The sequence below is a fragment of the Danio rerio genome, chromosome 16 (assembly GCF_049306965.1).
Source record: "Danio rerio strain Tuebingen ecotype United States chromosome 16, GRCz12tu, whole genome shotgun sequence".
In the NCBI taxonomy this organism is placed as follows: domain Eukaryota; kingdom Metazoa; phylum Chordata; class Actinopteri; order Cypriniformes; family Danionidae; genus Danio; species Danio rerio.
Window position 1 is genome coordinate 11,460,458 of NC_133191.1, and position 27,163 is coordinate 11,487,620.

The following is a 27,163-nucleotide window of genomic DNA, read 5'->3' on the forward strand; positions in this document are numbered from 1 at the left end:
AATTAGATTTAAGGCTACTTCGAGTTTATTATCAGTGAACAACGACTAAGATTGAAGTCAGTCCTTTACACAGATCTATCATATTTTTACAAACTAATTGGAAAAGAGCACAAGTCAATGGACTGTGTTTTTCATTTTGTTATTTGGCATCTATTTTATTTCTATCCACTACAGTGTGGGTATGGACAACTGAAGCGTTTGTGCTAATGAAACTTTGTACATTATATCCTCTTCACGCTATCACAAAATGTGGTCTGATTTTTGCAAATTATTTTGTTTATAAAACCAATTGCGCAACAAAATGCCAGACAGGCTGAATGAAAATGCTGTAATCTACACTCACTGGTCACTTTATTAGGTACACCTGTCCAACTGCTCTTTAAAGCAAATTTCTAACATCAAAACAATTTGTAACTAGATTTAACAAGATTTAATCAAGGTCACCAAAAAGATAAGTAGTTTCTTCATTGGAGCATAACCAATAGACTGCTTTTTTGACTTGGTTTGGTTTTTGTCTTAAAAATCATAAAGTCAGTGGGATCAAATGTTGAGTTTCATTGTGTTCGACTTAAGTGATTTCTAGATACACACAATGGCCACTTTATTAGGTACACCTGTCTAACTGCCTGTTAACACAAATTTCTAATCAGCCACTCAGCTACTCAATGCATTAAGGCATGTAGACATGGTCAAGTTGCTGTGCTGCAGTTCAAATCGACCATCAGAATGGGGAAGAAAGGTAATTTAAGTGACTTTGAACATGACATGGTTGTCGGTGCCAGACAGGATGGTGGAAGTATTTCAGAAACTGCTGATCTACTGGGATTTTCATGCACAACCATCTCTAGGGTTTACAGAGAATGACCCAAAAAAAAAGAAAATATCCAGTGAGGGGCAGTTCTGTGACCGCAAATGCCTTGTTGATGCCAGAGGTCAGAGGAGAATGACCAGACTGGTTCAAGCTGATAGAAAGCCAACAGTAACTCAAATAACCACTTGTAACAACCCAGGTATGCAGAATAGCATCTCTGAACATACAACAAGTGCAACCTTGGGGCAAATGAGCTACAGCAGCAGAGGACCACACAGGTGCCACTCCTGTCAGCTAAGAACAGGAAACTGAGGCTACGATTCACTTAGGCTCACCAAAATTAGACAACAGAAGATTGGAAAAAAATGTTGCCTGGTCTGATGGGTCTTGATTTCTGCTGCGACTACACTGAAAAAAGTGTTGCATGCAGAACTGTAGCAAACAATTTATTTGTGTTAAATTTAAACAATCAAATTAAATTGAATAATGTTCAACTTAATTTGTTTGTTTAAATTCAACACAATTAAATTGTTTACAACCACTTAACGTAAATAAATTGAGTAAATCCAAGGAATCATCTTTGAATAATTTTTTTCAGTGTAGTACCTACCCGGTACTAGTAAGGTGCACCTAATAAAGTGACCAATGAGTGTATGTATAATGTTATATTTTGCTTTAATCTTTGGGCATGTGTCCATTAGCTTAAATCTCATAGATTGGACAGTTTTCACTTTTAGTGGTGGCCAATAGTTGGTTCAGTGGGAAAAAAAACGTTGGAAAACATCAGCTGTATTGACAGCATGCTAATATTTGTGTTTGTAATAGATGCATTAACTGCTTTTCATTCAAATCAAAATTCTTAGTGCGCTGAATTGTTGTTCCAAATGTTTAAAATGAATATTTAATGAATCCGAAAATATTAATCACAATTTTGGTGAACTATCCCTTTAAGATGAACACAGCCCTGCAAAATAGTGTAAAATCTAGAACAGTCTGCTCTCTAAAGAACTAGAAAATTGCTTGTAGTCATTGAGCGTTTTTCCGAGGTTAATTATTAATGAAGTTTACAGAAGGCTATTACACAGTATTTTATTAACCGGTAAAAGAACTGTGTCATTGCATATGCTTGAGTTCTTTGGCTAATGGATGTGTTTTTGCATGTGTTTTTTTCTCACTTGCGTGGCATCAGAGGGTGTTTGCTCCAGTTATTTGCTCTTCATCTTACGGTCCTGGTCATGGTCGGAGCGTGTCTCTCTCCTCCTATCCCACTTCTCGACGCTTCAGCGACACTTCTTCAAAGAGAAAGCGAACAATAGAGGCAGGTGATGGAGAACAAAGGGAAGGTGAAGGAGGTGCTTCCCAGCCCTCTGCGGGTCAGTCCATCCTGGTCAGTTCTGGCGGGGGAGTGTCATCAATGCTAGGAGCGGTCAGAGTGGCGTCCACTGTGGTCACTAACGTGGTGCGTCCTGTGGTCAGCACACCGGTGCCGATCGCCAGCAAGTCGCCACATGACAGGAAACTCGCCCCGCCACAAACGCAACTTCTTATCGGACATGGTGCCACAGGAAACACAGCAGCAGCTTCAGCTGGAGGTGGTGGGTACTATTCCTCATCATCGCCCAGTCCTATAAATGCACCAGCTGGTCAAGCGGGACTTGTGACCAATCTGGTTTTGGGAGGCACGTTTCAGGCTCCACCCGCTGTACAACTTGTCACGCCTCCTCCTCCTTCACAAAACCCAGCTTCCCCAGCTCATAGTAATGGTCCTTTGCCTCTGCCCGTGCTACAGTCACATATTCTCCCCTCGGGCTCATTAGCTCCCTCATCAGGCCAAAAACCTATAACACAGGTCCAGTACATTCTCCCTACCCTCTCTGCCAACAATCCCAAGAGCCCCTCCCCTCAGCAGGCCAGTCAGCCAACCAGTATCTTCACCCTGCCCACAGCTCTGCCCACTCACGCCACACTGGCCAACGGAAAGCAGTCAGGATACGTCTCCAGTCCTGTGGGGGTAGTTAGTCCAGGAGCCAGAGGTGAGGACACTTTTATTTGAAACACTACAATATCTGTTAAAGGCATTATTTGAAAGTAATAGTCACTTTCACATATAAAGTTTTGTTTTTGTCTTGTTGCAGTAAAATTGACAGATTTTCTTGTGAATAGGGTTGCACTGATCGACTGGAAAGAAAATGAAACTGATATAAACAAGCAATCGGCAACCAAGAGATCTTTTGTTTCGGTTTTACTGATTTATGTCCAAATTTGCATACAAAATGCTTTGCAACCTTATACTACAAAGTAAATAAAGGAAATGTTAATAGAGATTAGGGGTAGGGTTGGGTGATGTGGACCAATTTGGCATCGTACTAGAGCTGCACGATTCTGGCTGAAATGAGAATCGCGATTTTTTTTGCTCAAAATAAAGATCACGATTTTCTCACGATTCTGTATATTTAAAATAAAGGTATGGTTAAAAACAAACCTATGGCACAACATCGATAATAATAATATTTGTAGGTCTACTGGTTTTTATAAATAATTCTATTCTACTTATAATAATTATGATGTTGAATTATTATGTTTGAGATATATGCTTGCAATCTGTCATATTAGCCATATTTATTCACTGGTAAAATCAGACATTTGCCATTATCAGATTATATTCAACAATATATAGGCTAGAGTAGTTATACTGACACTGTAAACATTTATTTTTATGCACAACTGTGGGTTCACTATGAAAGAAAAAACATTTCAAATGCTTGCCGTAATCATAATGCGATATGATCATTGAAATGAAGTGCACACTTTCGGTTTCATTTTGACTGCTAAGTGCTTGTTCATACTTCAGGCGCGGCTCCCAAACGATCACTCTGTGCCACAAACTGAATATTATTTACAACTGTATTACCTGTTACTCGCAACATATGCAGGTTCTGTTCACTAAAGTAGACGCGTGGCGTCTGTCATTAAGTAGAGCGCGCGCCCTCTCTGTAATAACAGCTTACAGTCAGCAGCTCGTCACGTGTTATTTCCCGGCCGCGAAAACATCATTATATGAAGACAAAAATGACATTTTTAGGTGATTTATACCTAATAAATACATTATGTGACTCATTTAACATCATTTGGAGGTGTCAATGTCACTGAGCAACGTGTGAGCATGTGAAAACACTCGTGTAGCCGCCTTTTCTTCTCTCCTGAACTTGAAAATATGATTGACAGAATCGTAGAAAGGCTGGATTAAGATCGTCTAGGGGGTCGAATCGAGATCGCGATCTTTTAACGATTAATTGTGCAGCTCTACATCGTACAATGTCTAATGTGAAACATCGCGATGGACGATGGCATCGTCATCATGTGAAGAGCGGGTGGGGGGGTGTTGATAGACTGCACGTGACGTGTCTGAAGAGCGAGAAGGGATCTGGGGGTGATAAGGGTGCGTGACTTATTTGAGGACCGGGAGGGAGACACGTGATTTCTGGGAGATTATCACTTGTTTGCGGCCATTATGAGTCCTGAAATGCATAGAGACTCCCGGGACTTTCGGGAGACTTAGGATGTCTGAATATCAGATTTAACAACTGTAGTGAGATGCGATCCAGCAGTATAACCTTAATAAAGACGTGCACTGCTCTCTGTCTCTGGAGCTCTGAGAGAGAAGCGCGTGGCTGTGTGTGTGTGGCTCTGCAGTGAGCACCACTTGTATGGTGATTCATTTTAGCGAATGTATGACAACCATTCGAAATTTGAAGTAAAATTAAATAAAAATAAAAAATTGTAATAAAACATTACTTTTAAGTTACATTTGTGTGTGTGTGTGTGTGGTCACATGATGTGCGTTTTCAGCAGAGGGAGGGCTGTTCAGAAATGCTAGGTAAAACATGGTGTGGATGTGGATCATTTTTGTTTGCATAGCAGGTTTGCGAGGGGGGCAGGGCGGAGCATCGGCGATGCCGGCTCAGCATCGTGTTGTCTATTAGCCGTCGGCGATGGACGAAGGCATTGTCTATCGGCCCAACCCTAATTAGGGGTGTAACGAATCACAGTTGATCCATTATTTGTATGGACAGATTAATAACTTTTTTGAACTTGTAGGTTAATCCAACATTTATAGCAATTGCAGAGAGAGATCGCCTTCCAAGTCATTCAAATCACGTGTTTTAAAGCATTTTGGCCTCCCTGTAAAATATAATGATGATGGAAAAAGTTGTGGTCGGACCAACCTAAATGCTTTATTAGGTTAGTGTTAGTGTCTTAGTGTTTTCGGTTACTGTTTGTTTAGCCTGGATTAATGCATTCAGTGTAATCTGCACAATTAAACTTTAGGAGATCCGGATCTCAATTCAACCCGCGCAACATAAATGATAATGACTTGCATATGTTTATGAATCTTTCGAAGTGCTGCATTCAAATCTGCATTTGAGCGAAAGAGATTCAGTTTTTACACTTTTTCAGTTCGTTACAAACAATTAAATAACACAGAAGAACTGGGAGAACAGTTTATAGTTCATATATAAACACTTGATATCTATGGTAAAGATTAAAATCACTGTTTAATAGAACTTGATGTTGGTGATTGTTGTTAGTAATTATATTGTGTAACCAATGGGTGACGACAAACAACCATCAAAATTTTGTCACTGAATAGGTTTTCAAAAATGATCCCCCTGTAATGAAACAAAGTTTTATGTGTGAACTTTTGTATCATTATTGAAAATAAATATGATCTGTTGTTCAAGATATTAGATTATTATATTTAGCATTATCAGCAACAGTAGCAAAGATCATTTTACGCATTAAACATTTTCCTTTTTTTCAGCTGGTTCTTTCTTGATGTTTATTTTAAGTTAATTACAGGTTCTACGTTTTGTTTGCTAAAATAAATGGTTTTTGCAGTAATATTTTGGTATAAATAAAAAGCTAATGACATTGTCTTCTCCGTTTTTTGCTGATCCAAAAACATGGTCCGATTCGTGACTCAAAAACCATAGTGTGATCCGAACTGTGAGATTTGTGATCCGTTACACCACTAACAGAGATCAGAGAAGCTGAAGGTGAAGAACACATGCACCCAGAGAAAGAGATTTTGATTCTGACAGATAATGAGCACAGTCGACAGTAGCGTATGTAGGTAGGTAGGTATGTTGTAGGTATGCCAATGCGTTGACCTCAATTTCTCTCATATTTCCACGATTCCAAATGTTTTCACATTTTTACTAGTTAAGTTGTTCATTTTACAAATGGACATAATAGATACTGCATTGTCGGTTCATCAGAACTCAAAAGCTACTTGTTCAATAGTTTTACTTATGCTCAATGTTCAAATGTGAAAAATGTAGGTTGCTTTATCGCTTTTTGATGTTTTCAGTAGTTTTTTTTGCCTAAAGCTTGTTCTAAAAAAACTCTTAATGTATTTAGCTTGTCTGTGTCATGTGACTGGGAGAAACAGTTAATGAGCAACCTCATGCTAAAACCCTCTTTACAAAATGTAGTTTTTCATGCATCCATAATGCTTAGGGTCTTTTTGGGGTGGTCTAGGGAGTTTCTGAATATTGCTTTTCTGAGTTATTAAAAAACTAAAATTGGTCTTGGAAAAATTAAGTAAAAAAAATTTATGAGTATGAAAAATCAAACGTGCACATTTTATTTTGTTTTTAGTTTATTTAATCAGATCTATAATATAAAAAGATATCAATAGTATTGCATTTTTTGTTGAAAAATTCTTATTTGTCTATCCATGGCTATTTGCGGCCAGCATGTGTCGTGTGTGCAGCATGCCATAACTTGTAATGATCTTTTTGCCAAAAATGTATATTATTTAAAAATGTACCTCACATACCTGCTTTCAAATCAGCATCAATATTGGTATTGTCAAATTCACAAATAAACAAATACCATCAGTTTTGTATTGAATGTAAAAAACTGCTATGGCTTCTCTTTTACTGCAGAAGGCTGGATGTGTGAAATTGCCTATTGTCTTTTTTTTCATGGTGTTGCGGCTCAGAGCCATCATCATGTTTGCCTGGAGTTCTGCAGCTCCAGTTCTTCATAGTTCAGTGCTGTGCCAGATAAAGACGGTCTGTGCAAGACACAATTATTTTAAACACTCTGTTCTTTTTTTTGTTTCCTTCTGCAGTGCAAACACAGTCGCCAGTCTTGCAGGGCAAGATGCTGGTTCCCATGGCAACAGTGAGGGCTGCTCCTGCCCCGTCTCCGCAGTTTCCCCTGGTAGCCCCTCCTCTTCCTGTTCAGAATGGAGCACAGGCAGGAAGCAAGGTGACTTCTTAGATTTCTGCAGCATTATCTTGACAATAAGTATCCGATGGAAACTATTCATTTTCATCGATTTAGTTTATCACCTGTTTTAAGGTGACATTGTTTCTTCCTACCTGTCAATTTTGAGATTTTAGGCTTTTTGGCTTTTCATAATATTGTTTGTTCCAGTTTAATGTAAAGAAAACTTTCAAATGCTCTTTACAGTGCTTCTTTTGCTGTACTTTATTCATTTGTGTCTGTTTTTAAAGATTTTTAAATGCATATTTTTTTTAAGGTTCGCTAAATAAGTTTTCTCCAGCATTGAGCTGTAAACCTCAAATTCTTCTCCACTTAAACCGTACCTCATAGTTTAATTCATATCTGTATTCTGAAGGGTTTTTATGCAGAGGGAGTGCATACATAGCTTGTCACATTTTTTTTTAAACTGAAAAGACTGCTAGAAATGTATGCAAATAACTGCATATTTAAAGAGTCCTTATCTAGAAAATCTAGGTATACCTAGGCATAGTCAAATAATAAGATAACAGAATAGCTAGATTTTAGATTAAAGACCATAAATATTAAACTCCATACACAAAACATTTAACTTAAATATTCATGCATTAACAAAACTAATATAAAAACTAAAAGCAGCGTGCCAGACCTTAAAGCCTATTGCTCTGTTTAAAATATGTGTATTCTACTTTTAAATAGCCTATTACTATACTTTTACATACTGTTTTGTGCAATTTGTTCGTTCATTTGAAAAGTTAGACCTGTTTTTGAACACTTAACCTCAGCTATATCCTCTTTTTGAAACTAATTTCGTTTGCTATAATTATAATGTTTTTTATTTGATGTATTTTTGTAGTCATCTACAAAATAAACAAGAAGAATGAACATTAGAGGTTAAGTCAAGTGATTTTGTGTCAATAAATAAATCTTGACTAGTTTTGTCACTATGATTACTGTTTTATTAATTAATTAATTTATTTATTTATTTGTGAAATAGGCATGGGTTAATTAAAATTTTTACTTGAGGATATAGCAACAGGCAATAACATAACATCCTAATTTTACCCGCTGTGCTAATAAGTGGTCGATCTGCAAATAGTATCTGCTCCAACTTCACATACATTTACTATATTTCACTTATAACACAGCAAACTTGACATTGCAGGTAGATAATTTAAAAAAAACAAAATGCAAAAATGTGTGCTTTATAGGAATTTGAAAATGAAAGCAAACCTTATGCCAGCACTAAAATAGCCTAAAGTGCCCATGGTCACGAAATTCAAAAGCAAAAGCATTCAAAGCGGGCGCCTTCGGTGTTCATCATGCCCGAGAATGAGCATTATAACTGCAGCATGTAACTGCTTCATTCAAGAAGTTTTGAAAAAACAGGTTTGACTGGGAGTCGATTCATCGTGTCCTGGAGTCGATTCCGGTACTAGGACCATTGAGAGTCGAGGAATAGACTCTTTTGGAGTCGACTCTTTATCTCTACAAAATGTGGGATATGCAGATTATAAATTTATTCAGCTCGACCCCGAACAGGCATAAGCTATGTTTAATTGTACCTTTTGTTAACTTATGTTTATCGTAAAATTTGTATTATTACTACTCCACTCTTATAGTGATTTCTCTGAAGTGAAATAATCACAATTTTAAATGTCATCCGTTTATTCAGAGGTCGATATTAATTCCTGGCTGTGTTTACATTTACATTATAGCGTTACATTATAGCGTCTAGTTTCATTCAAATTTTATCCACAACACAAAATAGGTTACTCTGGTGATTTATATTAGAAAGCCGATTCACTCAATCTAAATGAAATAAACCTCTCCACCACTTAAGTTAAAAAGATTTTATACAAGGCATCCACTCCGTTTGTTAAAATATTATACATGCATTTATTTCAGAGTATATCATTCTGTGTGCGCGTGTATGTGTGGGGGAGAGGGAGCACTGCTTCATTAATATTCATGACCATTCCAAATAAGGTCAATATTGAGCTTCTGATTCTACGGGTATTTTATGGAGCAATAAATGAGCATGTTAAACTATATTTGGAGATTTTTTTAAGGCACAAATCTACTATTGTCATAACAAAGAACAATATAACTTATTGAATCAATGCAGGATATGGCAGCTTTAAATAATGCCTCATTTGAAACTTATAAAAAAACTGCTGTTTGAAATTAATGTAATAAATCAACCTAATCAGCTTGCTTTCCTGTTTTTCTTCTGTCTAGATTATTCAGATCGCTCCGATGCCCGTTGTGCAGTCTCAGCTCCCCTCTGCAGGCCCAGTGCAGCCTGGGAGCCCATTTTCAGTTACTATGGGAACAGCTACAGTAGTGGCCCCAGGCTCTACCCCGTCTCAGACCGTGCTGCTACCGCCTCCACCTACCAGGTAAAATGTCCGCTCTCACCTAGCCGCACACACACAAACATCTCCACCACTCTTATCTCAGCAACTCCTACACTCCTGAAGCACAGAAGCACTTGAGAGTAACCCTGCCCTGCTGTGCTCACTTTAAAAGCTGCCTAATCTGAACATCACGTTGTCTCCCACAGAATCACTTATGTACAGTCCACTCCTGGGGTTCCTTCTCCTTTGCCATTAGTTCCCTCAACTACAGGCTCCTCGTCTCAGACAGTTTCAGCAGCACCTGGATCTGCATATGTTTCCTCACCCTTGGCCACGTTTGCAGCTATCGCTCATCCGGGACAGACACTGGTGCAGCCGCTGATTGCAGGTCAGTGGACTCACATTTGATGTACTCAAATGCTGCTATTTTGGTCAGTCATGCTGCTTATCGATTTTAAGATCACATTTGCATATGTATTGACAAACAGTCACAGGCAAATTCTGAACTTTAGTGACAAGCCAGCACTGACATTCCTGTCTACTAGGGCTGCACAATATATCGTTTCAGCATCGATATCACAATGTGCGCATCTGCAATAGTCACATCGCAAGATCTGCAACGTTGAGTCTGAATCATAGTTGACCAGGAGCCATAGTGTAGAGTCACTGCTTAGTTTAATCATAACAGAGTGAACGTTTACCATTTGCATGTGTTTTTGAGGCTTGTGAATAAGCATGGGCCAGTATACGTTTCTGACAGTATGATAACCTTGTATAAAAATATCACGGTTTTATGGTATTGTGATTACTACTCTAAAATATTTAGGAGTCTGGGTAAAAAAACAAACCTTCTTCCCCTTTGAACACAATATATTTTATTTTGAGCAACATTTCAGTGCTTCCCACAGATTTGAAATGTACTTGCGTCGGTAGCCGGATTGAAACGCACCATTTTAATAGTAATTGTATTTATTATGCCACTGTTATACACTGTTTCTTTTCATTTGGGTTAAAATAAAAAAAAGACTGTTGAAATAAAACAAAATATATTTTTATGCTATTCAGGAACCATGTGCACTCACTGACTGGTAAAATCTGCTTCTCTCTCTCTTTCAAGTTCAAAGCAAACCTGAATGCCAAAGCATTTTAGATGTGCATATAAAGTAGCCTATGTAATTTATTAACATTTTCAAATTAAAAAAACAATCAGCAAACGAGAAATAAACGACAGAAAAGGTAAAAAAACAGACAAGATCTCTAAATATTAGCATAATTGCATGATTAAAACAAGTAGATTTTTTATATAAGACAAATGCGCTTAATCATTAATTATGGTGTACATATATTTTGCAGCCAGTCTAGATGTCAATTCATCCTCTCCGAGTATATATTAAAGTTTTTTTTAGTCTTGGCTGTGTGTTTGCTGTCAGCTGTGAACCAGACAGAAAGTAATCTTTAATAAAAGATAAGTGCAAACACGCATACAAGCTTTAAAATTTTAAAGCAAAAGTTGAATTCCGGACATTTTAGGAGATTTAGAAACCTGGGCCGGACGAATTTTTCAAGTCCCAAAAATGCACATTTCTTTGGGTGTGCAGAGCACGTAATTCTGTCTGCACGACTGTTGACAAGTCTCGCAGGCACAGAACAAAACTGGTAAACGAGAGATGATTTTCCACTACTTAATCGATCGCGGATTTTTGGTATTATTATTGAGCAAATACCAAAAGTGTAAAATGATGTTAATATTGATTTTAAAAAATGTGTCACCAAATATACTTGGGCGGCCGTTAATATACCTGGGCGGCCCGCCCAAGTAAAGTCTATGTGTGGGAAGCGCTGCATTTAAAATATTTTGAAGCTGTAAACATGTCAATCTAAATAATTTTAAAAAAATCATTGACTTCTGCTGTCTTCATGAGTTTTAAAAGCACAGATTTCTTTACAATTTAAAATGCCTTTATTGGATATCTTTTCTGCTGGAAATACTGTTGTCCTAAAAAACAAAAAAATTTTTTAGCAGAAAATGTTTTTCTTTTAAAACCTTGATTTTTCAAGGAAGAAAAACGCTTATCGTTCCATGCCTACCCGTGACTGTGAGCATTTTAAGCGAGTTTAAAACATTTGGGCATGTTTGAGGATGTTTGGAGATGTAACAAAGATAAATTCTATTTAAATAGTGATTTTTTTTACTTAGATTTTTTTGTCTTGTTTTTATTCTTAATATCTACATTTCAAAGTGAAAATAAGATTATTTTACTTACACGGTTGGCAGGTAATTTCGCTTAAATTAGGGAATATCTTAATTTTGACTTATTTTTTTCTGAAGTTGAAAACAAAACAATGCTTTTAATTGGTCTAAGAAATTGGAGATATTTGGATTATAAACGAGACAAAACAAAGTAAGATGTTGCACTGTGATTATTCAATGTCTGTACCTAAATAGTGTTAGCTGTCAAATAGAGACATTCAAACCGTCTTGTATAGCAGTATCAGATTTTTTCAATATTGTGCAGCCCTACTGTCTACATTACAGAGCATTTAGAGCAAGTCTCAGGGTTTAGATTAAATATCAGTTGTAGCAAATGCCATGTAGTGAGTTTAAACTTATTACCTGAAGGTAATGCACTCTTTTTTTACGCTCCATATGCACCAGACACCTTCTTATAAGCACCCCAAACATCTTGAAAACATTGTGCAATTCTGAGTATGCATCACACTCGAGTCTTGACAAACCCACCTGTAGGACACACTCTCTCTTCTCGACATGAACCAGACACTTCTTATCAACACTTTATGTTTCTGAAAAGAACAACGACTTGTCATAGCATTTACATACTGATACCCTGTGGTGATTTGAAGTGCTTTTTTTACCCTCACTTGTATTTCGATTTGTATAAAAGCTTCTGCCAAATGTAAATTATAATTTTTGTCATCTTATTTTGTTCAGAACACTATTAAACTGAAATAATTTAGTGTGGATTGAGGTGAAATTAAATGTGTATAAAATTTGAATGTGTTTCATTATGTTTAGAGCTAAATGTAGTCCGTTTCATATTATAAAATTAAAAACATTTAAAAAATACTAGTTTCTATAAACCAAAAATGCCCAAATTGGGGGGGGCGCGGACCAAAGTTGGCCCATTTCAACCTTTGATTTGGCCCACCATCCCATCTGACAAAGAGTACAAATGATGGGCAGGGTTGGGGTGAATAATTTTATTATTTTATTTTATTTTGTTTATTTAATTTTTATTAATTATATTTTATTGGATTTTTAAAGAAAAACCACAGAGAAATACACATACACACACAACACTTGGCACTGTCTCGGACAAATCCCATACAGTGAGTCAATGAACAGATAACAATGACAACATAGTTTCAAGAGTTCACACTTAGATATTGCTTGACAACTGTAAGCAGGTTTGGCATGCTGTCCCGGGGGAGAACCCTGAGCTCGGAGATAGTTGAGCCCAGGGGTCCCACCAGGTCCATAGAGCATGTGAGGGGAGTTCGAGATCAGGTGGTTCTCGAGAGCTCCCCTTTTTTGTAAAGGAGAAAAGGAGGAGAAAGGGGGTGGATGGGGGGTTTCTTCGGAAAACGAAGATAAGGGAGTAATATCTAGCTAGGCTACTTATAGTGAGTTAGGATAGATCTGATTGGCTAACTAATGAGGGTAGATAGGTGGCCAGCTGCAGTCAATTATATCACGTGCTCCTCTCGAAATTAGTTTAAAAACTTCACTTAGCAAGGGACAACAGAAAATAGAATAAAGAAGTAAAAATAAGTAATTAAATATGTAAAATAAGTAAATGAAGTCTCTAAAGAATCCACAGAGGTTGAGTGGCTGGTTTGCTCAGGGGTGAATGATTTTAACAGAGATTGTCATTTCTAGTTTAAAATAATCTTTTTTGTTTGTTTGTTTTATTGCTGAGCTACAAAAAAGCCAACTGAAATTAAATGTTTCATTTAAATGTTAATTGTAAATACCCTAAGAAATACTTTGTAAAAATGTAAACACTGTCATTCGAAAGATAGAGGACAATCTGTGAGCAAATCAAGGCAAAATCAAGTGCTGCTTGACTAGCATAATTCCATTCTGTTATGAATGAGATCGTTTTTACTGTAATAACAACAATATAAAAACATAGAGAATGTATACTTCAGTAGTTAATACAAAGCAATGTTTTCTAGTTATTTTTAAATATTATTAAATAAATCAGGAAGTACTCATGGCAGCTATATTTTACTTCAGCCCACTTGCCTCTATCTAGTTTGGTTTTTGGCCCTTCATAAAAAAAGTTTGGGCACCCCTGCTATAAACAGTGACATTTTGATATGGTGCAACCTATTGTCCGAATAACACAGTGATCATTGTTTTGCTTTGCTGTCTTCTGGTTTACCAGGTCAGCCATCACTGCTCGCCCCGGCCCAGTCTCCCAACCCCCCTCACGCTCCTGCTATCACAGCCATCTACACCCCAACAAATGTGACCCTTGCAACTGGGGTGGTATCTATGGCCACAGTGTCTCCGAGTGTTGTTTACACAGTGTCCAGTTCTTCTAGCCTCTCTCCACACATCCTTCCCAAACACACCACAGCAACCTCCATGACCCCTGTAACCCTGGACCGGCAGGTGAACGTTTCTGTGCACTCTGAGCGACAGTTGCACCAGGAGAGATCCCTAGAGCGACAGCATACAGACAGTCAGGTCTACACGCTGTCCTCTGAGAGACAGACGGAGAAGGGCTGTCTCTTACAGTTGGACAAGCACTTCCAGGTCCCAAGCAAAGGCAGCGGCAGCTCTGTTGCGCCACCATCGGCCACCTCAGTGCCATTGCAACCTGGAAGCCCTGCACAACCCTCTCATTCTGGTATGTAATACTTAAAATGGTCTTTGATTATTTTGTTCTGTTCTCTGCTGTCAACTGTGTAGTATAAAATTGCTGTTAGATCCAATATAGTCAGCAAATAATAGTATTTCATGTTTCTTAAAATCCAGCGTCAATTTGCCTTGTTTGAAAATGAATTCAATATGAAAAATAAAGCTGCAAGCAGCAATTATTGGGGCCAAGCAATCCAGTAGCCACATTATAAACAAGCATGGCAACAAGTTACAGAGCAACTATAAAATTTTACAACTTTTTAGCAGCTTGTTCTGAGCCAAATTTGGTGAAAATTGGGCTAACGATCTATGGAGAGTTCAAAACAGATTTTCAGACTAATTCAAGATGCAGAACAGGAAGTTGTGTCAATTAGGGAATACATTATATCCATGTTCTCTGTATGATCCAGGGAATCTGCAAGACCAGTCACGTGACAATAGACAAAACTATTGAAAAGTCATTTGATAACATGTATATGGTTTCTCAGAAGGTGGTGCAAACTGATGTAGTTTGGTTAATGTCAGGTCTAGATCACACACATTAAGTTTGGTTTCAATACTTCAAACCATTGCAGTGATTCAGCCTGTAATGTCATCTGACAGCATTACATCAAGTATGTGCATATGCTAAACGACAAAAGTTTTGTCTATCGACATGAATTCTATAACTTTTGGTCTACATGGTCTGAAGATGATCTGAGTCAAATTTAATAAAGATTGAACCGACGGTCTAGGAGTTGAAAAAATATTAGTTTGAACAAAATCAAAATGGCGGACAGGAAGTTTGGCAGATTATGGCATAATTGATGTGTTGTTGGCATGACCGAAGGAATAATTTGAGACTATCATTTTATCAAAATGAGCATATGCAGTCAGAAGTTATTACCAAATGTGTATGCTTCGTTATCAATGGCTAATAAAGGTCTTATAACTCTTGACCCATACGTGGCGCTGTTGCTGTAAGGCGACAATGACAGACCTAAAATTTGGTGTCATTATCTTTAACTATCACAGAGATACAGCCTCAGGTGTAGTTTGGCATCATGCCATCACATTTGTGGGTGCAGTAAACAAAAACCGTTACACTTATCGACACAAATTCAATAACTTTTTGTCAGCATCGTCTGAAGATGATCTGAGTCAAAAATGGTGCAAATCAGCCAAACAATGTAGGAGGAGTTTGAAAAAGCAGGTTTTTGACATAAGGCAAGATGGTGGACAGAAAGTTCAGTTAATTAAGGCATAATTGGTATCAATATTCTCAGGACAACCCAAGGCATATATCAAGACAAGTTTTATAACAATTGAAAAAATTTGTCAAATGTTATTAGTATTTTTAGAAATGTCGTTATAACATTTGACCAAAAGGTGGTGCTAAGACGAAACTTTTTGAGAACTTTCAGGGCACAGTCCGAAGACACATAACAATTTCATAACAATTCGCCAATGCATCGTTAAATTATAGCAATTTTTGACATAATTCAAAATGGCCAGCAGCCAAAATGGCTGACCTTGGAAAATCAGACACCATCCAGCTCGACATGTTCTGCCGGATGTAAAGAGACCTTTATGAATTTTGGACAAAGGGTTGAGAAAGTAAAAGCAAAAAAGACATTTTTTCTGTATCTCCGGACCACTGGGGGGCAGTGCACCAAAACGCTGCAGCTCACTTCAGACCATGGTTGTGATAACACATTAAGTGTGCTGTGAATATGTCAATGCATTACAGAGATAACAGTCAATTTAAGTCAATTTTCACAAGTTCTACGTAAAATTTGTTCGCAAGTTAATCAAAAACGGTTCATGTAATCAACTTGAATTCAATAACTTTTGGTCAGCATGGTCTGTAGATCAGATTATTCAATTTTGGTGAAAATCAGACAAACGGCCTAGAATGAGTTTGTTCAAATAAGGTTCGCGAAAAAAATATTTATTCAGGTGCGTTTGACTATAAAACTAAAAAGTTTTGGCTATATAAGCTGTTTCTAATTGAATGACAACATTTGTTTTTTGTTCTCAAACTTATGCTGGGTTCGCACCAAATGCAATTTTTTATATTTGTGCAAATAGTTTAGATGCGAAGTCGATGCAAATGTGCAAATAGTTGTAAATTTGTGTGTTGGGGGCAACGTAAGGATTCATCTTAATCATGTTTTCTGCTCAAGTAAAAAAAAACTAAACCAAAAACCTTCAAAATTTGTTTGAGAAAAACGTCTTGCCAGTAATCTTGAGCAAGTGATTTTAATACATGATTCACTGATGTGTTTATTATACAATATTATACAAACCTCAGCTGTGTTATATTTAGGTTTTTCAGTTCATGACCCCATTAAGCATCATAAATGACATCTGATGGTTATTTTAGGGCCACAAACAGTCTCTTCTCTGTTTCAACAGGAAGTGCCCCGGGGACACCTAAGCTGATCACAGCAAGGCCTCCTCAGAAAGTGAAGGCCACCCTGGCAAATATCCCAGTGGGCAGTTATGATGGAGGAGGGAGAGGCAAAGAGCGGGAGAAGGATAGGGACAGAGACAAGGAGAGAGAGCGGGAGAAGGACAAAGACACCAGTAGTCGCTTCTCATTTGAGGTAGAAAAGGTAGAGAAGATAGAGAAGTCAAACTCTCCTGCAGAGGAGGGAGCTCCAGAAACACCCACCCACTCCGGTGTGGAGACTTCTGCCCCTAGTGGACGTTGCAAAGAGACAAATGCTAAGGAGGTTAGGATTGTTGACTTCTCTGTCACCAACATACAGCATCGATATGTGTAATATATAAAATAGATGATGATGATGATATCACATACACACTTTTCTGCAAATTTGCTTGTTTTCTTTAATTAATATAATGATATTAAATGATTTAAATTAAACAATGATAAGAAATTAAATTAAATAATAAATATCTTTTAAAAGTCTGAATTACTTTTTGCTTCACCCAGGTTGAAAAGAAGGACTCCCATCCTTCTTCTCCATTACCTCCTCCATCTGGATCAGATCCTTTCCCATCACAGTCTCATGGTGATAAAGATGCACCACCTAAAAAAGTCAAGGCCCGTCCCCCACCCCTCAAACGGCCATTTGATTCGGTTGACAAGTAGGTCTGAATGCATTCATTGTCGTCTAATTGTATTGTAGACATTTATTTTAAATAGAGTCCAAAAGCTCCATTGTAGTCACATTATTTTGTAGATTTCAGGATTTAAAACCTAGTTGTAAATACTTTTGTACAAAATTGGACTAAACTGCCTATTTGATTAGTGACAAATGAATAGATAACTCCTGTAGTTTTATATGACTCATATTTATGTTCAGGAGATTTCAGATTTTTCAATGCAAACTCAGACATTTGAAACCCACTGCTGTGCAGATTGGTCAAAATCTTTGGTTGGCACAGGGTCCTGTCCGAGGTGTATTTTGAGGAGCGTTTCGCAGAGCTGCCAGAATTCCGTCCAGAGGAGGTCCTGCCATCTCCAACCCTGCAGAGTCTGGCCACCTCCCCACGAGCCATACTGGGCAGCTATCGCAGAAAGAGGAAAAACTCCACTGGTGAGAGCAACATTCAGTCCCCCACACAGACCAAATGTCATTGTTCTCTAGGGGTGTCAAAATTAATTGTTTCTTCGGTGCACCGCGATGCAGACGCGGACAATTCGGTATCGGTTCAGTAATAATCATAACCGGTTATTATGTACTGACGTCATTTATCTCCTATGCGCTCTGTCGCGAAGGAGGTGATCGCGAGTATTTACAACACTCAGCCAACGCAGGGCCGGCCCGTGGCATAGGCACCATATAGGCACCAGGGCGCTTTATATCCAGGGGGGCGCCAGAAATTAGTGCGGTTGAGTTGATTTTGTTTTCGATATTCCTGACACACATTCAGTTAACGTTATAGATGGCAATAACTCAAAAACCTCTTACCCTAAAAAGATCTAAAGTGTGTTTCCTACAAAAAGACAAAGCTGGTTATGTTTCACAGCTGTCTTTTTTTTTTCGCTAGACATTACGAGCACTGCTTTGTTTAAGCCCTTGCAATATGTGTTTAGCCGAGAGAGCTCGCGCTGAGAGGAGCTCTCAGTAAGGGACTGTCAGAAAAGTGCTTCTTTTTTTTTTTTTTTCTTCTCGTTTTTCTGCTCCGCTCAGCTCGAGCTCTCCCTGTTTCAAGGGCTTAAGTGTGTGTGTGTGCGTGCGTGCGTGTGTGTGTTTGTTTGTTTGTTTGTTTGATGCTGTCTATGTTTGTGTATGTGTTTGAATGAGAGACAGTGTGGTGCTGTGTGTCTGTGTGTTTGTACAGACAGCTTGTTATAGCCTCCCCCCTAAAATATAACACTGTTTATGGAAAGCATCGTCAATGCACCGTGATGCACCGAGATATCGAATTGAACCGAATCGAAGGCATGATAATCGTAACCGAACCGTACCGTGGGACCAGTATAGGTTCACATCTCTGTTGTTCTCCATATTAAACCCAAACTCAACTACGCAATGCCTCTGCATACAGACCTGGACTCATCCACTGAAGATCCCATCTCTCCTAAACGGAAAAGCCGGCGCAGATCGAGCTGCAGTTCAGAGCCCAACACACCGAAAAGTGCTGCAAAGTGCGAGGGAGACATTTTCACCTTTGATAGGCCAGGTAATACTCCACCACCCACAATGCCTTTATAATTCTCCAGCCCTGATTCAACTACACTTTAACTCTCTCTCTCTCTCTGTGTCTCTCTCTCTCTCTCTTTCTGTGTTTTGTTTAGATGGAGAGGATATACTAGGGGAGCTGGAGTTTGACAAGGTGCCCTATTCCTCTCTCAGGAGAACTCTTGATCAGAGGAGAGCTCTTGTCATGCAGCTATTCCAGGATCATGGCTTCTTCCCCTCAGGTAACGCTCAGACTTCTGTAGATACTGTACCACCCACACAACTCACAGACAGAGCACACACTGCTCAGAGCTCCAGAAATAAAAAAAACAAGCAAATCACACCACAGATCCTAACAGATGCAGATCTTATAGACATTATTCTTTATTTATAATCAAATACAAGTCTAATTGGAAGCTTCGTTACAAAACATAAAATAATAGAAGGACAATAATGTTGTTACATAGTAAAAGGTTTATATACCATTTAAAAAAAAGTTTCTTACAACTGGCTTCATAAAGCACAATAAATGCATTGATAAAATGATCAGTCAAATGACATAAACTCACTTCTCTGCAAACAATTAGCGCAAAGCACTGTTCAAATGTCACAGTCGATTTTCTCTGGGTCCAAAAACAAGCAGAAATAGCAGAATCAAGCATCAGAAGGCAAGTTCACACTACAGGACTTTAAACATCGGCAAATCGCTGAACCATTCAAACTATAGCCCAATCCCAATTCAATTTTTTTACCCCTACCATTTGCCCTTGGCCTTTTGAAAATGAGTATGAAGGGCACCGAACCGCATCTCCACAAGTCCCGATCTAAGCAAGTCGGTGGTAGCAGTGGCGAGGGGGAAAAAAAAAACTTCACCAATTGACAAAGTGAAAGGCAAAAAAAGTAATTAAAAACTCTTACCTCTTACGATATTGTCGATGGCGCCTGCTGCAGTTAAATGGTAATTTCATTTGCCAAAGGCAATGATATTATGTTATCATAATGATATAATGTGACAATAACCACATAACTGTATTGTGCATTTACACAATAGAAGGTCAACCCATATCTTTCTCTCTCATTGGCTGTAGTTCATCACTACATTTGACCTCACATGGTGTTGATTCTGCTGACCGGTCTAGAATATTTAGCATGTTAGATATTTGCTTTTGTCTGCGAGGTATCTGCAACTGGCATGTCAATTGTGCTGAGTTTGCATTTTCTCCCTGCATTTGCGTGGGTTTCCTCCAGGTGCTCTAGTTTCCCCCACAGTCCAAAGACATGCGCTACAGGTGAATTGGGTAGGCTAAATTGTCCATAGTGTATGTATATGTGCGAATGAGTGTGTATGGGTTTCCCAGTGATGGATTGCGGCTAAAAGGGCATCCGCTGTGTAAAACATGTGGAATGAGTTGACGGTTCAAACAGTCCAAAGACATGCGGTACAGGTGAATTGGGTAGGCTAAATTGTCCGTACTGAATGAGTGTGAATTAGTGTGTGTGGATGTTTCCCCAATAATAAATCAATTAATAATAATAAATGAATGAATAAAGGGACTAAGCCAAAAAGAAAATGAATGAATGACTGACGTGCCATGACATGAGCGCACTCGGTAGTGAAAGTGAAACCAAAAGCATGCACATCATTTAATTGATCATATCAAATTTTAGAGTTATGATTACAACAAGCATTTGATATGTTTTTTTCTTTCATAGCTAATCCAGAGTGTTGTGCACGAAAATACATGTTCAACAGTGTCAGTATACCCACTCTAGCCTATATAATGCAAAAGGGAATCTAATAATGACAAATGTTTCATTTTACCAGTGAAAAAATGGTCAAATAATGTTAATGACAAATGACAAGCATATGTCTCAAACATAATAACTCAACTTCAGAATTATCAATAGTTGTATTCTGATGTAATCCCTTTACTGTGCATTAACAAAGAGGACAATTTTAAAGTCTGTTCAAGTCCTCCATCCAAGGTCTATACAAAATTTAACCAACAGTAGATCTACACATAGACCCATTTTTATTGTTGTTTTACCATATGAATGAGAAATAACAATAATAATAGCCTACTCATATTAACCTTCATTTTACAGCTATAGAATCATGAGAAAACCGTGATCTTGATTTTAACCCAAAAAATCTAATTTTAGAGTCTCATTTTAGCCAGAATCGTGCAGCCCAAACCGCTTGCCTCTCTGAAATTGTCTACCCTACCTTTTAACTTTCCAGTCAGCCTGAATTTAACCTAAAATCCTGTAGTTTGAACTACACACAACTCAATCATCAAACATTCCACATCATAGAAATGCATATAAATCCAACCATTAGCTAAAAATACTGTAAAATGTGTCTGAATATGATTTTGGGGGTGCTGACTGGATCTCAGATTTTTGTTCTTCATTCTGAATCTGAATCGACTCTTTCTCTTTTTATGTTTTTAACCTTCCCACATTCAATCGTGATGCAACAATAATACCTGAAGGTTGAGTGAAATGTTATTTTTGTTTGCTCGTTCAGATATTCATACATCAAACTATTTCAAAGGCATTACATTTTTGCGGAAATGATCAAAAATGCTGCTGCTATCTGGCATTTTTATTAAAACAGGGTCCCTGCGGGGTCTTAAAAAGTGTTTAAAAGTCTTAAATTAAAAAATCGAAAATTATGGCTTTGAAAAGTTTTAAATTCGCTGTTCTAGGTCTTAAATATTTTTGCACAGGCCTTATTTTTGCGATGTCCATGTAGCGCTACATCTAATGCTCATTTAAATTCTTTTTTCTTGCAATAGCCAATCAGCTTACTGTTATTAAACTCAGTGTGCGCGGCGAATGTGACATCATCACAACGTTCGCTTTGAGTGCACTAGTTCACTTTATTGTGATAGTGTTTATAGTGATAAAATGGGATTGATAGTGGGATTTATTTGAAGAGTGAATAGTACAGTAGGCTATAATACCTAATCAAGTTTTTACCTATTTTCTATCACAATTACATTTCTGCTTGCCAGAATGACCAATAATTATTGGCTAGAAATTGCAACAGCCATGGGAAAGGAGGAAAGTTTTTGTAAAACTTTGGAAAAACCTGAGGGATAAGTTTGTTAAAACAACAAAAAGAGGCCCCCAAAACATCTTCAATGATAATGATTATCTTTTATTTGTCTGATTTTACTTTCTGTTTTTTTTGGACCGCCCCCTGTCCTTTAAAAAAAATATCTCAATGGTGAACGTGTCAAGTATAAAAGCCTTAATCCGTTTCGTGAGTTGTGCGATGCGGTGCCGGGTGAAAGTATAAATCTGCATTAAGATGTTTGTTTTTTCTGTAGTTCAATGGTGCATTTAACCTGACTTTAGTACTGTTCAATTTTAATAACTTTATTTTACCCCTAATTTTGTGCTTTTACATTTTCTCTCGCGTGTTTTTGATATTGCGATATAGGTCTTAAATTTAATACTTAATGGTCTTAAAAAGGTCGTAAAAGGTCTTAAATTTGACATTATAATATCTGCAGAGACCCTGTAAAAACATTGCTATTAAACTTTGGTCCCTATGTTTGCAAAGAGTGTTGGCATCTTCTAGGATTGTATTTTCTTAAATCTAATTAAATCTTTCAAATCTCTCTCTTATTTTCTCCTCCTTCCACCCAAACAATAGCTCAAGCTACTGCTGCGTTCCAGGCACGGTATGCTGATATCTTCCCAACAAAGGTGTGTTTACAGCTCAAGATTCGAGAGGTCCGGCAAAAGATCATGCAAACGGCAGCTCCATCAGAATCTGCTGGTATTTCAGACCTTTCATTACCGGGACCTTCCGGAGTGGTGACACTGGACCCAGCTTTAGGGGCAGACCCTCTGGAGAAGGAGGTTGAGCGAGAGGGTGAACAACACAGCCCAGAGGAGCCTAGAAACGCTGGCGATTCACAGGACTCCTCAAGATGAGGCTAATGTCCAAACGGACAGCTCGAAGACCTGAAGTCTCCCCTCAACATCTGCACGATCTACATTTGTTGTCCTGTCTCTGCTATGACCGCTTCCGAAGGACATAGCGAGAAAAAGAGCCAAATTTTCATGTGTGTGAAGCGGATGAGGGGAGACACCTCAAAAGATGTTGGGGTTTTGAAACTTCTCAGTATTTTTCGTGATGTGGACTTACATACATAGACATTTGCCTACACAGACACTCTTGAACATACACTCTTGAATTTACAGCATTATCCTAGTCATTAGGCTTCCTTTGGAACTAGAGGACTGTGGGCCTGTCCTGTTGGCCAGTGAAGTCCCAGTGCTGCTGATGATGTGCGAGGGCACCCGATCCCTTCCACTCTGACTGAGTTTTCGTGTGGCCTGATTGGCAATAGCTTGGCCACAGGTGTTTGTTTTTTATTGGTTCACGGATTACCGCCGGTCATTGGGAGGCAGGCCTCCATTGGCTGAGTTTAAGTGATAATGAAGACTTGTCGGACTTTTATGTTTTATATTTAGTTTGTTTTCTTCTGTGGTGTTTTCACGATTTCTCACAAAGAGCTTTTGTTAAGGCACTGAAAACCTTCGGCGAGGGACTGCCGCTTGTAAACCTTTCGTCCTATGATTGGCTTTTATTGGTGGCCAATCAAACCGGAGTCATTCCAAAGCCTCCGATTGGCTAGCCATGAAGGAAAAAAGGTCATGGAAGGGAAGTCAACAGGCACATTTATTGCCATTGATTCATTTTTTTTTCCTTCTTCCATATATTAAGAGATTCCACCTATTTAAACATTTCTTCCCTTTCGTTTTGATTCAACTGTTCATGAGCTGGTGAAGCACGGAGCAAAGAGAATGTAGGGAATATATTCCGAAAAATACGAATTTTATTCACTTTTTAAAGGAAAAACTTGATTTTTCAACACGTAATGCTACAGGTCATTATGTTATGAAGATCTCTCATTATTACTGTTCTTATTAATGCTTTGTTGTTCTTGTGGATCTGATCCTTTAAACCTATATATAAATATATATAAATATACTGTACTCCTATTAATATACTCTTTCGTTTAGCAGAAAAGGAGGGATGAGTTTGCACTCTTCCTCACTCCTGGAGGCACTTCCACTACCTTTTTAAAAACATTTTTCTCTTACGCTCTTTGTCTTGATATTCACGATGTTTTATTTCTTACCAGGAAGTAATTACGTAGGCCTTTGTTGTAAGACACTCCAAACATTTTTCTGGTAGTTGTACACTTTATTATTATTATTATTATCGTTTCCATTTGCCACTTACATTCCTTCCCTTTCTCATTCCTCTTCCCGTCACTTTATTGTTCTTTCTTTAATCACTTTAAGGCTGTAAGGTGGGACTGGGTGGGCTGTCGATGGTGATCTACTCCTGCAGCACTGGTCTTTGTTGTACATAAATACAGTGCGAGTCCAAAGACTCAAAGTCAAAAGCGTCATCGGAGGAATCAAAGCCAGTAAAAGGAAATAAAATTGTAAAACAAAAACGAAAAATAAAGAAATATGGTTATAAACAGTTCTTACGTTGTTTTGCTGGTTTACATATTTGAGGACTGACGGTTTAGCTGTGTTTCTCAGTGTATGAATAATGTTCAAAGAAATCGCCTCTTCTCTATTACAAGTAAAACAAATGAGGAAGTGCGAGTTGGGTAATGTCTGGGTTATTTTTTTCTGAGTAAAATTATGTGTAAAACGATCACTGATCTATTTTCGGGTGCTTCTGGGATGACACTCTTTGGACTGGGGAAGTAGTTCGAAACGTTACGGTAGGCTCTCTTAGTACATAAACCATTCTGTTTCATGTGACCTTTAATAATTATGTGTCAGGATGTTTCCACATTTTTTTTCTCTTTACAGTCACATTTCGTTTTGCTGTCTGAACTGAAATCATCCTACAAAGGCACTGCATGAAGAGTCTAATGCAGGGGTCACCAATCCTGGTCCTGGAGGGCCGGTGTCCCTGCAGGGTTTAGCTCCAACTTGCCTCAACACACCTGCCTGGATGTTTCAAGTACACCTAGTGAGAGCTTGATTAGCTTGTTCAGGTGTGTTTGATTAGGGTTGGTGCTAAAATCTGCAGGACACCGGCCCTCCAGGACCAAGATTGGTGACCCCTGGTCTAATGGATCCATGTAACATCAAAATGGATTTAAAGATTTAATCAAGGTCACCAAAAAAAAAAAAAAAGTCATTTCTACCTTGGAGCATTACCAATAGACTCCTTTTCTGTCTGGGTTTGGTTTTTGTCTTTAAAATCATAAAGTCAGCGGGGTTAAATGTTGAGTTTCATTGTATTTGACATAAGTGATTTCTATATACACACACTGGCCACTTTATTAGGTACACCTGTCCATTTGTTAACGCAAATTTCCAATCAGCCAATCAAATGGCAGCAACTCAATGCATTTAGGCATGTAGACATGCTAAAGCTGATCTGCTGCAGTTCAAACTGAGCATCGGAATGGGGAAGAAAGGTGATTTGAATGTGGCATGGTGGTTTGTGCCAGACGGGCTGGTCTGAGTATTTCAGAAACTGCTGATCTACTGGGATTTTCACACACACGCAACCATCTCTGGGGTCTACAGAGAATGGTTTGAAAAAGAGGAAATATCCAGTGAGCGGCAGTTCTGTGGGCGCCAATGCCTTGTTGATGCCTGAGGTCAGAGGAGAATGGCCAGACTGGTTTGAGCTAATATAAAGGCAACAGTAACTCAAATGATAACTCGTTACAACCAATGCAGAAGAGCCTCTCTAAATGCACAACACATCCAACCTTGAGGTGGATGAACTACAGCAGCAGAAGACCACACCGGGTGCCACTCCTGTCAGCTAAAAACAGGAAACTGAGGCTACAATTCACACAGGCTCACCAAAATTGGACAACAAAAGATTGGAAAAATGTTGCCTGGTCTGTTGAGTCCCCACCATACATTCAGATGGTAGGGTCAGAATTTGGCAACAACAACATGAAAGCATGAATCCATCCTGCCTTGTATCAGTGGTTTAGGCTGGTGGTGGGGTTAATGGTGTGGGGAGATATTTTCTTGGCACACTTTGTGCTCATTAGTACCAATTGTGCATCGTTTCAATGCCACAGCCTACCTGAATAATGTAGCCGACCATGTCCATTCCTTTATGACCACAGTGTAAAGGGGGTCCACCCCAATACTAATACTAGTTGGCCTAATAAAGTGGCCAGTGGGTGAACATATTTCACAACAGAAGGTCATAGAGATGTAAAGCAACAGGAAATTCAGAAAGTTATGAAAGAACGTCTGTCTTTTTAAGGCAGGGGTGTCCAGTACTCCTAGAGGACCAATGTGTAGTTGAGTTTAGCTCCAACAGAGGGCCAATACCTAATGGCACCCTACACCCCTGTAGGCTTCAATTTAGTCCACAGTCATAACGCAATACCACTTTAATCTTCATGTAGATGTCAGCATGCCTTTGCCTTGATGCTTTACAAATGCGAATAGTAATTGCAAATTACAGGGAACCAAATGTTGTCGGTTTAACAAATGTGCACATCAGGCATAGGACGATAATCGGTTACAAGGTGTTAAACCACTAAAATGTTATATTGTTTTCATGGTATATGTAAGTTTTGCTGTTGTTGTTTTTTAAAACATGTTTTTATGACTATTTTATTTAGTTTTTTAGGGCACCGGTGTCTCCAGCAGAAAAGGAGCATCCATATCAAAAGGTACAGCTCAGCCTCCACGATTCAGCCGACATCTAAAAAAAAAAAACGAATCACTTATACACAAACATCCAGCATGCTGTAGACCTCTGCAGTAGAAAATATCATTAAACCTTGATATTTTTATCCAGGGTTATCAGACCATTAGAATCTTATACCGGCTCATGCTTATTGCTTATGTGGTGGCCATTTCACAACTGCACGTGAAGCATGCCAACGTAATCAGACAACACAGCCTGCAAGGGTGTCTCTAATGCCTTCTTTGGGAGTAAAAGTAAATTTGACATTGTTCTTTTCCGACTGCTGATATAAATCTCAACATTTTTACTTTTTTATTTGGAACAACACTACTGTGGAGAATTTAGAATTTCCGAGTAAATGTGAACAATATTGTATTCGTGATTCTCTCCCATTCATTGCTCTCAAAGTTTACCCAAATGTGAAAAAAGTTCTTAGAGAGATTGGAATCTGTATTACTTGAGGCATCTCAGCCA

The 27,163-nt window shown here is 38.3% G+C and overlaps 1 protein-coding gene and 1 long non-coding RNA gene across 5 annotated transcripts in view; one reads left to right on the plus strand and one right to left on the minus strand.

Moving 5' to 3' along the window:
• The window catches only part of cicb (capicua transcriptional repressor b), a 68,506-nt gene extending 44,019 nt beyond the window's left edge, over window positions 1-24,487 (plus strand). For 2 of the 4 annotated variants that reach the window (XM_005173512.6, XM_005173513.6), the window contains 11 exons: window positions 2,001-2,844; window positions 6,951-7,090; window positions 9,326-9,486; window positions 9,651-9,832; window positions 13,854-14,321; window positions 16,730-17,049; window positions 17,271-17,425; window positions 17,699-17,877; window positions 18,833-18,967; window positions 19,083-19,208; window positions 22,634-24,487. In XM_005173512.6, the coding sequence (XP_005173569.3) occupies window positions 2,001-2,844; window positions 6,951-7,090; window positions 9,326-9,486; window positions 9,651-9,832; window positions 13,854-14,321; window positions 16,730-17,049; window positions 17,271-17,425; window positions 17,699-17,877; window positions 18,833-18,967; window positions 19,083-19,208; window positions 22,634-22,917 (2,994 nt within the window). In that variant the 3' untranslated portion in view covers window positions 22,918-24,487. The remainder of the gene's footprint in view (window positions 1-2,000; window positions 2,845-6,950; window positions 7,091-9,325; window positions 9,487-9,650; window positions 9,833-13,853; window positions 14,322-16,729; window positions 17,050-17,270; window positions 17,426-17,698; window positions 17,878-18,832; window positions 18,968-19,082; window positions 19,209-22,633) is intronic. The other 2 variants (XM_002664811.8, XM_068214094.2) reach the window with 1 other exon arrangement.
• Window positions 23,481-26,706, minus strand: LOC141378173 (uncharacterized). The gene is made up of 2 exons (XR_012392028.1): window positions 25,081-26,706; window positions 23,481-24,775 (listed from the first exon to the last, which is right to left on the minus strand). It is a non-coding gene; the product is annotated as an uncharacterized lncRNA (long non-coding RNA).
• Between the last annotated feature and the right edge of the window lie 457 nt (window positions 26,707-27,163).